At 39.4% G+C, this 15,014-nt stretch overlaps 1 protein-coding gene across 1 annotated transcript in view; it reads left to right on the top strand.

Annotated features, from left to right (window-relative positions):
• Positions 1 to 6,681: 6,681 nt before the first annotated feature.
• Positions 6,682 to 15,014, top strand: part of VPS41 (VPS41 subunit of HOPS complex) — a 115,163-nt gene continuing 106,830 nt past the window's right edge. Inside the window, exons 1-2 of the mRNA XM_076330788.1 lie at positions 6,682 to 6,717; positions 10,601 to 10,639. Coding sequence (XP_076186903.1) covers positions 6,697 to 6,717; positions 10,601 to 10,639 — 60 coding nt within the window. The 5' untranslated portion in view covers positions 6,682 to 6,696. The remainder of the gene's footprint in view (positions 6,718 to 10,600; positions 10,640 to 15,014) is intronic.

The raw sequence follows: 15,014 nt of genomic DNA on the forward strand, positions 1-15,014 counted from the left end.
AGCTTGCTCCAGGGTCTGCTATAGACTGATAATACCATGGCAGACCCCATCAAGTGTGGCTGCTTCCTCTTGAGATAGTCCTCCAGCGCTACCCCAGAAGGCTTTGTGCCTTTGCATGTTCATTTGTGTCTCCTTCCTGGACATGAAAAATCTCAGCATAATGCAAGACACCCACTTGACAGACAGAAACACTATCTTCAAATCATTTGAGGTACTTAAAATTGGAAATTCACAAGAAAGTAATGCCTCAAGCCAGTGTGCACCAATCACCGTGGGAACCAGGACTCTCTTGCTGGTGCAACCTATAACAAGAATATAGACAGAAGTGTCCCGATAATTCAGTAATGACAAGGACTTCATTATGCCAGTGACGTACATGATAAACAGTTGATCATAATGAACATGATGATAAACAGTTCTGTTAAAGTCACATTGTAAGACAGGTAGTTTGTAAAGATTATCTTAACCTAGACTGAAGTTTTAGAAATTGGGATTCTGGATTTTCAATTTCAAATTCCAGAAATGTTAGTAAAACTATAAAATCCTAGAGTCAAGATCTGAGGTCCTACCTAAATATGTATTTTCTTTGGTCTCACTTCTGAAGATAGACAGCAGCTCTTGATACATAGGAAGGAAGTCCAATTGCTAAAAGCTAACAAAACCTAAATATGAACATGGGGATTAAATTTAAGCTTGTTCTTGAGACTCTTGGACCAAACAGTATCTTAAGACTGTTCTAACCATTATGTGTTAGTTTTAAATTAGATCAAATTTGAGTGTTTTCTTTGATGAAAATGCTCATTACTCAAATTACATTTATGTATGACCATGGAATACAGCTCTTACTAGAAACAAACACTAATGCTGCTTTAAAAAGATGGAACTAATGAATAACCAACTAGGAGGCACACATAAATGGGAATTGGGAACTCTTAAAAGAATAGTGAGGACTCTACAACAAGACAACAAAACACAAAATATCCTTGAGGAAGACGTGAAAGCATCCATTATAGGTTTGTATGTATAGACCTTCATTTTTATATTTTGTTTCAAAGAGAAAAAAATCAGTGGCACTAACTGTAAATTAAAACCTACGAATCATAAAAATACATATTATAGGAAACAGGAAAAAAAGAAGTCAATGTTAGAAGAATTAAATACAAGGAGTGTTCTAATTCTATTAGGAAGGAGAAGGAATCCTAAAAACAGAATGACAGCTGGAAGTGGTAGAGTTATTCACAATAATAAAATAAATGCAAGAGGGGTGAGTATCTTGCATTCGTTTAACATTAATAGTCACGTCCCACTAGGCACAAATTAAGAAAGATGGTAACAGATTGGAGGTATAGCAGACAACAGTCACACAAATTATTTGTAGGATGTAAAACATCTTTTGTGAAAGAATCAGTAGCATCTTTCTATTTAACTTAACAAATAACTACGAAGTGATTTATGTTAGGCTACGAGTACTCACATGGGGAACAGAAATCTTTTAATACAGAACTTTCAAAAGTTGCTGACAGACAATGCCATAGTGGACATAATGGAGTGGTTCAAAGCTGAAGTAAGACAAATTTAAATTTGCCATAGGCATAAGGAAAACCCATTACATACCAAGTCCTGCAATATTAGAACTAAGGGCACTTATCAAAACTGTTAGGAGAGCCATAGCAGCGCAGTTTAAAACAGGAAAAAAAGAAAGAACTTCTTCAAGTGGCAGGCAGAGAACTTCTGGGCTTCATTACCTCACGAGATTGTGGAGGCAAGCAGCATCAGCAAGTCCAAAAGAGACAAATTCATCAACAGCAGGTTCGTTAACAGATACTAGAAGGAGCAGTCAGGGATGTGCCTTCTAACATCCCTAATTCCATGTCAGTAGGTGCGGGGGTAAGACAAGAGGAGTGGAGCTCAGAGGTAAATGGTCTCCCCAAACAGCATCTCTTATTGCCACTGTCGGGGACCAAGCACTGGGCTAGATGGACCACTGTTCTGACCTGGTAAGACATTTCTTTTGCGTTCTTTATTTTTCTAGCAGTGAGTATAACTGCCCTTGAAATGACTTATCAGAAGTGCAGGGAGTTCTATGTAATTGGAAATGTTATGTCAAGGTATGTTTTCTTTTAAAAAAATAGTACAAAGAGGAATTAATTCAGGTAAATCTCATGGCCCGTGTTAGGGAGGAGTTCAGATTAAATCACAGTGCTATTCCCATCTGGCTTCATAATCTATAGATCTATGAAATTTTCTCGTAGTATAATAATTTTTCAATTTCAGACTTGCTCCTTCTTTACCAGGCCCTTAATATTTTTAACTATAAGTTTTTTAAGAGGGTCCTGTACTACCTCTCCCTTTATATATAGCCCTTGTTTATCTTTAATAAATGGATAATTGTATTGGCTTTATGTTGTTTACTGTTCTTCACATTTTTTCATCTTCTCTGTGTGCTCTACCTAGCACAAGAAGGTATCTTTCAATAAAGATTGCCTGAGAGTGGAGATGAAGAAAGGGAGCAGAAGAAACACAGACAGGGAGTGAGGGTCAGAGGAAGAAAAAAGACTAAGGGAAATGTTATTCCTGAAGGATTTAGAAATATTTCACTATACTTTGGAAAAGTCTTTAAATGTCAGGGAATGCAGATCAACTATTTTAAAGAATTTGTAATAATCTTTCTGATATTATTACCATTCTCATTTTTATAAAATAGCTGATCATTTAAATTTAATTTAAATATGCTGCAGTGGTGGGACGTAGTGGTAATGTGTACTTCCATTTCTTACCTTGCCTTTTTGGTGATATGGCAAATTACACAGGGGTAATCTTTAGCTCCAATTAAAGAAGGCAGTTACTATGATGCTTATACAATACTACTGTGTTTAACAAAAAGATATTTATATAACCTTGTTAATGACTTTTCTATGAAGATTTGCATATGAGCTTAGCTTTATAAGCATGGTTTATCTAGCTTGAAGTCATTAAATTGTATTTATTTGATTTTTTAAAAATTTATAATTAAAATGGTTTTTATAGTCATTGTTTTGATACCTATTTCAGGAAGAAATGTGATAAATAAATTTTAGAGGTGGATTAAGAAGAAAAAAATAAACAACTGCAAAATAATATAATGCTAGCAGGTGAAATAGGAACTTTTTTAAAGTATGAAGTTCCTGAACATATTCAAGATTCTATTTATGGAAGCTATGGTACAAATTGAAAGTATCTTCACAGAAATAATTCTTTGATAGCAAGGGAAAGAAAAAGAAAAGCCTTTGCAAGTTTCTTTCCACACACAAACAAACAGAAAGAGGAAAGCCTTTGAACTTCTATTGTTCTGACAACAATATTAGCTATGTTTTATCCAGCATAGTGTTTTTAAATGCTATTAACTTACAGACAATACTGCTTTTTTTTTTTTTTACTGAATAAGTGGTGGCAAGAGTGGCGAGAGGTAACCCAGCTGAATATTTTGTTGGATGAATCAGTCCTACTTGAAAGCAACTGAGAGCTCTTGGAGACTGAAATACAATAATCTCTACTATGGATACTTGCTACTTGTTATGTTTCATAGTAGTCAGGGAGAAAGTGTGTTAAAGCAAGAGATAAAAATTCTAGCAGTATTTGGAATCTGAATGTTGGTCAAGGTCCAAGTTTCAATGATAATTCTGATTTCTGTGGCAAAAGATAAATCAGAAACTTTTGGTGGAGTTGAATTTTAGAAAGCTGGATGGGGGTTTCAGCATCCTGTTAGAAGGGTCCTGCAGAATTCCCATCAACTGGAAGCTCTGTATTAAAGTAGGCGCTATGAACATTAAAAGCATCATGGTATGGCTAAAAAGTTTATTTAAAAAGCCGTGCGAAGAGTGCTAATTTTGGTGAATCAAGTTAAAACTAAACAAAAAGGTAAAGCCAGCCTATCACTTGAGATGGATCTGAGCCAAAACGCTCTACCTAAACTTGAAAGCTTTCATAATCTCACCAGGGATCCCAAACCTCTCCCACTTGTACAACTGACTTAACCCAAACTTCAGATCTACGTGCTGGCAGACAGTGAGACAGAGTAGTTTTTAAGGTCAGGACAGAACATTTACTTCCCTTAAGCAATGCTATATTTTCCACTTATGCTGAACTACGCTTAAGCTTTTTATCTCCAAAGGTTGACTGGGCTGTTCTCAGGCCCAAGTCTGTAGGATGCTGAGTGCTTTGCAGGAGGTGCTGAAAGATTTTAAACCCATTGACGTCATTGCTTCTTGATGGCTTTCAGCACTTTTGGAGGGTGGGTGTGGGAGGGGTGGCAGAATCAGATGCCGACATATTAAATTTTCCTGACACAATAAAAACCTATAATCATGGCAGATTGAATTCATACCTTAAGTCTAAACAAGAAAAAAACCTAGTTTTGCATGTTTCTGCCAGAAATAAGTAGCACACTGTAAGTAAATCACATTGTTTATACCACTTATTCTATGTGCAATGAAAACAAGAACAACTGCTCCTTGTCTGCTCTGTTTGTAACAAATGTGCCCTGTTAGCTTTATAATAGCAAAGTTTACAAGATCTGCCATCCTTTCCCTTACACTCTGTTTTTCTTGGCATTTATAAAGTCAGTTATTAATGTTCATTCCAGTTTAAAAAGTGGCACAAAATGTCTCTGTTGGGGGGGGAGAAAACCAACCTTGAAACCCAAAACCCCTATGCAGTTTTTTTTCCCCTGAAAGTGGGGAGAAAACAATGTTTGGCAGCTTCCTTTCACTAGGTATACACAGTCTTCAAGTACCACATAAGATAGCCTGTGCATTACATATTACAGGACAAATCCTGGCTCCATTGACAACAACGATATTTTTTTCATTGATTTGAACAGGACTAAGATTCAAGAAGGTCAGAATGGGAATGGAATGAGTTCTCTGGGTAAGCAACATGTTTGCTGTCAGCAAACATCTCTTACAGTCTCTTATATAAGTTTATTAAGTCTGATCTCGAAATCAGTTAAATTTCTTGCTGGCAAGGTTCTTCTAAGGACCACACTTGTCTGACACATGGGAATCTACCTCTCATTTCCAGCCTAAATGTGCTGAAAATAGCTGATGCCTATTCGATCTCATACCTTTTATTTTAGTAGCTCTTTTTCCTCTTCAGCTCTTTTATTTCTAGACTGAAGAAGCCTAGCCTTTTTTTTTTTTTTCCCCAGTCTTCTCCAATAGAACAGACCTTAAATTCTGTGGTCCTTTTAGTGGTCCTTTGCCCCCTTCCAGTTTGAATTCACCTTTTTTGCAACAAAAGTGACTGGAAATTTACTGTTATTTCCAGGTGAGGTCTCAACAGTATTTTGTACAACGGCAGCCAAACACCTCCTTCTCTGTAGATATCCCTTGGCTTATATGGTCAGGATGACATTTACACACTCCTTTGCCACGGTACCCTGATAGTCCATAGACATCTGGTAACAGACCAAAAAAGGCGGTTTTCTTATATTATGTCATTTGCAAATGAAATGTATTCATGATAGTTATATGTGTATGTTCTTGTACTGACACTGTTAACTTTGATAGCGCTCTCTCACCTCAGTGTCAACCTCTCAGTGTGATTTTAAAGGACAGTTGTATCTCTTCTCAGTTGAAATTCTGGCTATTAGTTTCTAAAGGTATGCAACAATATGATTTTCATATCCAAGCTAATACTCTCTGCAACTTTCATTGTATGGCCTTATGATCACCCAGCTCCAGTATAGTATTCTAAGATTTCTCTTTATTGCCAAAGTTGACCTGCACATTTTTAAATTCTTGGCTTTGATCCCAAGGGTAACGACTGGGTAGCGACTGTAGCTCTACCGTAGATTTGGAATAGCTCCACTGGCAAAACCTGAGTGATAAAATGTACTGCCTATTGCTTTTTAGCTTTGGTTATATTTTTAACATATAAAGAAAGTAATTTGGGTTCAAGCAAGGTGTTCAGGTCTTGGTTTAAAGTTTTAAAGGAAAAAATGCAGCAGCTCCTAGAACTACAGAAAGATATTTAGGCTTTCTAAAATCCTTCTTGCGCACTAAAGCATGTGTGGGCAATTACAATATTGACAAATTAAGTAAGAAGTATGGAGGACAGAGGCTGCTATACATCTCACCAGAGGACCTAATGGAAACCAGAGCTGTGCTCGACCAAGTGCTGCTCAGATGGGCGCCGATAAATGGGCCTTGTCCTGGAGAACTGGCAGTCCAGTACACAACACGGTGGTGGGCATGGATACGCTGCATGTGGCTCTCAGCTTCAACTACACCCAAACCCCCGCTAACCAGAGGCCATGTCATCATTCACCGTGGTGGCCACCTTCAGTCTCATCACAGCTGGGTCTACAAAGGTCTCCCTGACGGAGTCGAAGGAATTCAGCTTAAAGAAGCGTCTCGCTTGCAGCTAAGGAGGGCAGAAGGAAAACCGGACCGGGACATGTGGTCCCTGTTGGGCCCAGCCTTGCCTCTGCCCTTGGTGTAGATTGTAAGGCAGAGCCAGCATAACCTCAGCTGGGCAAGAGCCACCCCGCCCCCCAAAATAACCAACCACAACAACAACAATACAGAAGAAGGAAAAAGGGGAAGGGGGGAAAAAAAAAAAAGAGGAAAACACACCCTCCTCCGAAACTACATTTCCCAGGGTGCCTCCACCCTCGCCGCCTTCCTGCCCCTCACATGACGGCTCGCCGACAGCGCCATGGCGGAAGCCGAGGAGAAGGTAGAGGCCGCGAGGGCACTGCCCCGTCGGAGGGGGCGAGGAGCGCGGCGGGGAGCGCGGGGCCGGGGCGGCCCTTGGGAGCAGAGGGGCGAAGGGACAGCGCGTGTGTGAGGGGGGAGAGGGCGTCAGCCAGCCCTGTGGGGGGGGGGTGCGAGGGTCGGGGGCGGCGGTTGGAGCCTCGCTGCGCCGGGGCGGAGGAGAGGAGACGGAGGCGGCGGTGCGAGGCCTCCTCACCCCCGCCGCGCTGCGCGAGCGGGGCTGCCCGAGGCTGCCTGTCGGGTTTTGGCTAAAAACCTGGTAGACGGCCGGGGGAGGCGGCGCAAGCGGTGAAGGGCTCCGCTTTTAAGAGAACACCCGATGCAGGAACCTGGGGGCTGGGCGGGAGGGAGGGGTTTAGAAATGCAGCTGGCACCGCTGTAGGGCCAGGATTAAAGAGCTGAAGGGTCCGTCTGAAATGGTCGAGAAGCTGGCGTTTACCAAGTGGCGCAGAAGATGTAAGCAAGTTCATCTCAGCAGAGGAGTTTTCTCCTGAGACAAAATTTGAGGAGTTTGGTGCTTGCGACCTGTGGTTCTCTAAAGTGGGTGTCCTCCTAAATCTCTCCCTGCCTAGACTGCTCCTTCCTGAGAAAAAGATAAAATAAAAGCAAGAAGTGAAGTTCCCAGTCCTTTCAGATACTTTCTCAATGTTTCTTTGCTGAACCAGGACTTCGACACGCTGCTAAGCTGTGTGATGTTTTTCTGTCTTGAATGCCTAAAGGTGGGAGAGTCTTAGAATTTCCTCAAGGGAGTTGGCGTTAATTGGAGATTGGCATCTGGTTTCCACTTTCCCAGCTGTCAGGGTGTTGTGGTTTAACCCGGCAGGCAGCTAAACACAGCACAGGGGTTTTGTTGGGAGGGGCTGGCTTCTTTGGGGGAGGTTTCATCCCCTGGTTTGGCGAGTTTTTAACTGTGGCAGCACTTGGAAGGGTTCTCAGGATAAAACCAACTCTGACGAGTCTTCTCATCTTCTCTAATAGTATAAGAGATTAAAACAGCCTGTGTTTTGCTCTCTTTGGACTACGATAGGAAAGTTACCTTATTCATTTCTGTTTATTTCCTGTGGGAAGCATGCACACCCCTACTGAAAGGGATGGGTGTGTTGTGTGCGTAGGTGAGTGGTGGCACAGTTTCTTTGAAATGCAAGTATCATGGCTTTCTCCTCCCAGCTGCTTTAAGTTATGGGCCTAAACATATAGTGAATAGCATCTGATGTTTGTAAAGGCAGGGCATGGAAAACCCTATACGCATCACACTGGAAAGCCAGCTTAAGACTTTATTGAGAAGTTGTGTTGGATCTGCTAAGTGAGAGATTATAATGGTGAGAGATTACTTCACATTACTGTGGCTTCCTCATCTGTGTTCCCTTTCTAAGGCTACTTGAGCAACAGCATTTGCCAGTTGGCTGAAGTGTACTGCTGATTTTCCCCTAGAGTCTGAGACCTACCAATGACAGCTATTCCTACATCATTTGGGATTCTGGTCATCTACAAATCCCTGTTGAGGGATTTACTTTTCGCAGTTACGAGGCTACTAAAACATAGAAGTGGGGGATAATCCTCTCAGTTCATGCATTTGGAGGGAGGGGAGAGGAACCTAACAAAACCCCAGGACAATCATAACTGCAGTTTGCTCTTCCAGTTTGCCTGCGCGAGTGGGAGAACTCAGGCAAAAAGCTTTTCATAGTAAGTTGCTAGCAAAGTGAGTTAGTAGGTAAGTGTCAATTCTAAGCACCTTCAGCTAAGTTATTCTCAGGGAGCAAATATTTTCTGCATTTCTTTCCTAAGCCAAGACTCCCTCTGAATTTTTGCATGTTATTTTCTGCAGTAAAACATAAAGGCCATGAAGCTTTTTCCTGAATTTGTATGCCATTTATGAAATTTAGTACCTGCAGTTGCAGCGGCTTGTGAATACAGCAGGGATACCAGGGTACGTGTCCCAGATCAAAACAGATTCTCATCACTGGCTTTCCTTACACTTGTGCTCTCCTGAAGAGCTGAAGCAATTAGAACTATGGGGGGAAAAATGTAAGTGGTGTAGCTCCACTAGAAAGACTCGTGTACCAGCAAAAATGTCACTTGCTGTAATTCCTTATTTTGTTTTGGGAGAACAGATTTTTTTTTTTTTAAAACAAATTCTTCTGTTGATACAAACTATGTGAGTTGTATCAAAATATCAAAATGGTAGTGCTAATAGTTTCAATTTATAAAGGAGTTGAGTAGGCAACTCTTGGTATTCAGGAGAGAAAGGCAGGGTTTTTTATTAGGAATCTGGTGATATTTTGCATTGGACTTCCTGTGTTGCTCTGGCTTGTCCAATAGGCTGACAGTGTTATACCACAATATTTTAGTTCTGTCCTTATTTGGTTATTGTTGAGTAGAATTTAAGATGCACAAAGATTATACATAACAAAATTGTTATTTCCTGAAAGGTAACTGCATCTTGTGGGTAGAGCCTGTGAGACTGGTGGACAAACAGTTGTGCTTGCAAAGTCAAACCTAAGCTTGAAAGGATGCCAGCATTTTACTCCCTCTTCATCTTCACTTGACTCCCATGTTCTTTCTACTTGCAATTTCCTAACTCATGTCATGAATACAGACAACGCAGATAACCCTTCTATGGGATGCGTGTTCTAGAGGTGGACTTGGCTGTAGTAAGTAAAATGGAGGAAACAGATGGCAGTAATCATGGTAACACCTTCACTGAGTTGCAAGTAGCAAGTAGAAATGCTGCTTTTCTTCTCCCCCATCTGTATCTCTAGTCTGTTGTGATAGTCACTAAAGGTGAACCTCCACTAATGCAAAGGTAGGCATTTGCTTTTTGCCTAGAGGTCACAATCACTGCATTTTATAAACACGGGAAATAAATAAATGTGACAAGCTAAAAATGACACTGGTTGTCAGTGCATTAAATTTTCTTCCCTTTCCATTTGTCTTTAAAATGTTGGTAACTGTCGCTCTTTTTTTTTTTTTTCCCTTCTCTGGTGAAATTCTGTACCTATTTATCTTACTGTCCAAATACTACTTCATAAGATTTGAAATGCTGCCTTCTCTCTTGCTTGTTCTTTGTTTATATCATATTTTGTTGTTAAAATGCTTACATTCGCTGTCAGCGTATTAGTTGTAACCTTTTATTGCTATTGATAACGATAAATACGTTAAGTAAATCTTCATTTTGCTGACCTCTTTGAGGATGCATTGCATCAGCAGATTTTCTCAGTGGACAGGTGAGAGATTAGCAGGAGTTGACTTACAAAATTTTTTTTTTGTAGGACAGTAAGAATCATTGTCTTGCCAGAGAAAGATGTTTTAAAGGTACAGTTGCTTCAAAGGCAGGAGAAAGCCATGTGGCTTGCATTGATATGGGATGGGAAGGAGAAAGTCTGGATTTCTATGGAAAATGGTTTGGAATTATTTAAGTTTAAAATAAGCCTATATTAACAGCTGAATAGTTGAATACAAAAGTTAGTTTGTGGATAACTTGAGAATGCTATTCTGCCATGCAAATCAAGACAGGCAGTTGCTTTGCAAAACTTGCTACCACTTCTGGAAGGAGGAAAACTTTCATAGGGACAAATTCTCAGATGATCCAATCACTCTCTCTTTTAGGGTAACTGACAATAGCATCACAGTCAGCTGGTGCCACTGAGTGTCAGCGTGGCCCTAGATTGCAAGTGCAAGCAGAAGTTGCGTATGAATGGAAAAGATGGAAAGTCCGAACTTTGAGTTGCTTCCACTTTGTCTTCTGTGTCTTAATAAAGCTTTAAAAAGTGCTTTAAAAGGGGAAATACTGCTCAGTTATGTATGTGCTTAGCTAATTTTCCCTTTGTTCTTTGTGTCATTTTCAGGAAACCAGGTCTAATGAGGAATCAACAGATGAATCTGAGGTAAGCCTGCTTAAAATGCTTCATACTTGAACCTGTGTCAGTGCTAGTTCTTTGTCAGTATGGAGGGGAAAAATACTACCTTATTGGTTGTTTTTAGAAGCTTTGCCGGTATTATGTAGCAAGGAATGTTAAGCTGGGCTTAAATTATTAAAAAGGAGCTGTGATTTGCTATTAGAAGCTTCTTTATATATTAAAAAAACACAGTCGCCCCATTATAGTAAAATGAATTATGTTGAGAGACAAATTCAAGTGCATGCACTTCTGTTTTGATCAAATGAAAACTTAATTTTCAGTATATTTATATATATACAGTAATACTACATTCAAGTAATTACTGGGTTATTTTAATAACTTCACAGTCTAGATTTAATCATGTTCTGTAGAGTCTCTGTTCTTGAGATGACACTTTGTCATAAATTGTCTTGTGTTCTGGAGAGGTCTGCCTACCCTGCTGTAGGTGCTGGAAAAAGTGGTCCGGGGGTGAGAAGAGCTACAGAGAGTTCAAGAACTTGTCCCTGAACAGTCGTGTACTAAGTCCAAACCTACCATCATTGAAGGAACCATAAGGGATCTGGAGAGAGATGCTTTATTTTAGTGTGGCTTTAGGATGGCTACAGGAAGGAAGAAATAAGGGTGGTTGAGCAGCTTCAGTTGTGGCCACCAGCAAGGACAGATGATACAAAGCAGGGTATTACCTTGACAAAGTATTTTCACCCATTATGTATCTAAATGAAAGTGGCTCCTAGACTTCCAAAACTTTAACGGACTTGCTGTTAGGAAGATTTTCTGTTCTTTACCTAGGGACCAATCTTCATGCTTGGGATCTGGGTTTAAACACTTAGCAGGCAGAAATCCTAATTTCCAAGGCAGTGGCTACTGCAGAGACTGCTGTGGTGGATTTTGAAAAAGATCTTTTTGCAGATGGTGGTGGCTTTGTTTCTTGCGGGATAATTTTTTTCCCTCTGCCTTTCATGAGTGGCTGTCTGCGGTGGCACCGTAGGGCATTCCTGTTGAGAAGCAGGGATTTCTTTGGCCCTTTAGCGTTGCTGTGTGGAACAGCCACCTGGACCAGACTTTTTTGCCCAGTGTGAAATGGTTTCATTCTGGATGTTGCTTTGTGATGTGAAGCACACATAGACAATGACTGGGCAACGACTCAGTATTTAGTAGAATGGTAATCCTCTCAAGGGTTGACATTCACAGCATAGTGAACACAAATACTTGCCTGCCCAGGCGTGTGTGTTTTTTTTCTTTAAAGTCTATTGCAAGTGGGAGCTTGTTTTAGTGGCCTTTTTAATGGCCTTTCAACATTTCAGCCCATAGTAAATAATTATTTACAGCAGAATTAATCATAAATGGGTTGCCCAGTTGTCAGGGTTTTGTTTGTTTTTACCTTAAGTAAAAATAGGCATTATGCAGCTTTCACAAAATTGAAAGTCATACAATTTCAACAAGACCTTTGTTAAAGTCAATGTCTATTTTTAATGTTAATTTCACATGTGTAGAGAAGTGAAAAGGAAATTTTCATATTGAGAATGTAGGTGTTGGATCTAATGAACAATCCAGTCATCATTCTAATGCCTATGAAAGTGCTTTTCATGAGTTGCCTTTGAATAGTAAGTCCAGTTTGTAGTGTCTTGACACTACGCAGGTAGGTGATGAAATGAAACTTTGAAACCATGTTTAGAAAATACTTAAAGGAAGTAGTGAACAATTTTCACAATCTTAGTGTTTACATCACTCATTAGACTATTTCTAATGATCATTCAGATAGAAACCAAAAATAGTGGTGGAATCACAAGGTCTAAATGTTGTCAGTGCTTGCTTATATTATTTGAAGTATAGTCAGAGGTAAGTGAACTGATGGCTTCACTCTTAGCTCTTGTGATCATAAAACTGTATGATTTCTTTGGGCGGCTCATAGCTTGAATAATCAGGAATGGATTTTATGGTGGCAGTACTAGAATCTGAGACTCTAATCCTTGCAGCCTGTGTCCTGTTTTACCCATTAAAAAATATAATATTTATGGCATGGACTTTGTAGACATCTTATCATAGTAATAAAGATTTTTGCATATGCAATTGGTCTTGCACTTAATTTAAATTCTTCCCATAAAATTGAAAATTATTACTATTGGTTTCAGAGGGCACATGACACGTATCCAAGTTATACTATAGAAGTCTTTTCTGTTATGGGGGAAGGTAATTTTTAAATTCCTGTTTTTGAGTAATTGATGTCCCTGTCTGAACTGGATGTGTAAACAAAATATGGATATCCCCCCCCCCCCCCCCCCCCCCCGTATTTTTTACACTGCTGTGCGGTTATCTTAGTGAAGAATCAAATATACAGTGATTCCCTTTTATACAGCAACTCTTTTAGTATCATTCCTTTAGTAGCTCCTAATAAATAAGATGCTAATTCTAACTTGCTGCCTGCTTGGTTTGTTTTGAATGACAGGCTCTTTAACAAATGCCAGGATGCTTATTTACACAGATTTGGTGGTAGAGCTTTATAATAGGCCTCAAATGTGGGAGTCTGCAAAAATTGACTGTCTGGAATGTACGCCAGCTATGAGCCCTTCATTGTAAGTTTTGTTCCAACTCTTGCTTCCTAGGAAATGGAGTTCCTAAGGCTGCTTAAGTGTTTAATACTTTTCAGGTGTTTAAATCAGAATGTGTAAAATTCAAAGGTGTTAATTAGCAGAGATGGTGCATATGTTCAGATGTTAAGCAGACCTTTCAGTGTGGAGATAGTGGTAGTTACTTGTGTCAGCACTTGTAGAAATGTAATAGATCTTTCCTGGTAACTACAGTACAACTTACAGTTTTATTTCATATCCTTATATATGGTATGGGGTATTATAAGCTTTTTCTTTTCTTATAGACAGACTGCTATATATTATACCATGGTACGATGAAGAAGCAGTGTATCTAACACAGTCTTTTAATTCTCAAGAGAAAAACCTACTTGATTTGCTAAGTAATTCTACTGCGGTCTTGAAGCATAATTATTTTCTTTTTGTATCTTCTGGTTTTGGTTGTTTGGTTTTTGTTTTTTTAATTGTGCTTGTGAAGTTTATTTGCTTTACTTCACCCAACCCTGTCTAATCATCAAATATGCTACATTTGGGGCTGAGCCTGAGCAGGTTTCTTTGGCTGAAAAGTCCTAGTACAGTGTGGTTTCATTGGCTTATTTAATTTTATTTTACAGCACCTGGAGCTACATGCTTGGACTGTCACATTTGATGAGATCTTAAAAATAGACAACAAAGTAATCTATTGGCTGTTTGTAAACTGTGGAGGAAAAAAGTCTGCATAAATTATATACAGCCTAAATCTGAATTTCTGTTTTCAAATTAATTTTCTTCCTTGCAATGTGTCTGTTTCTGTAAAATCTTACTTTTCTCAGTTAAGCTGTTTTCTGTTAGGCAGATACTTATATTTTGCCAGCTAATTAGCATAAGATGACGCTAATAAATATATACGTAAATAGTTGAGCTTTCTTCAGTAGCAGTGCAACGTGGTGGTGAGGTGAGATGCACAATGGTATTTTTCTTGCATTGAAGGTGATGCTGCTGCTCAGCTTGTAATTTTGTCTTTGAAAGTTTTGCTTTTAATGAGAGAATCCTGTTATATTACATAATGGACTGTTGTGAGTGATCTAAACAAATTTTAATTTAAAACAAGTGATCTTCTTTAATTTAAAACAAAGAATAATTAGAGTACAGTAGTGCACACAACAACATGTATTGTGAAATGCACCCATGAATCACTTGCATTCTATGAAGAGAGGAACTGGTTTTGTATCTCTTAATTCAAAAGAAAGCTTATTAAAGAGCCAACTTGAGTCTCCCTGAACCTCCACGCTGCTCTGCACTGTATTGCTATAGAGTGTGTTTATTTACAGTGTGTTGTAGTTGCACAGTATGGCGGAGTCACCATTCATTATGTTAAACTATGAAATCTTGTGAGGTCAGATGAATGTTATTTTTGTTTTCACTGTATATGTAGTGCCCAAAACATTCCCATTGGTACTTAAATTGCACTGATAAAAGCATATATTGCACTATATGCTGGAACTGCACTATATGCACTGGAAAATTGCTGGTCTGCATAAATTATAACAGTTATTTCAGGTAACTTGCATGTAGCAGAAAAATGTTTGGAGCCATGCATCAGGGTCCCAAGACCTACAGCTGCTGTCTCAACCTCAGACTTTGTGTACAGGTTAATTATGCTCTGCCTCTTTCTTGCCTGCGTGCCTCCCCCCCCAAAAAAAAAAAAAAGAGGAGCAATAGTTTCCTACCTCTGAGAAGCAAAGAGGGTTTCAAACGCCATTTATGAGTGTGAGGTACCGATAAAATTAAAATCATCA

This window comes from Aptenodytes patagonicus, chromosome 2 (assembly GCF_965638725.1).
Source record: "Aptenodytes patagonicus chromosome 2, bAptPat1.pri.cur, whole genome shotgun sequence".
Classification (NCBI taxonomy): Eukaryota; Metazoa; Chordata; class Aves; order Sphenisciformes; family Spheniscidae; genus Aptenodytes; species Aptenodytes patagonicus.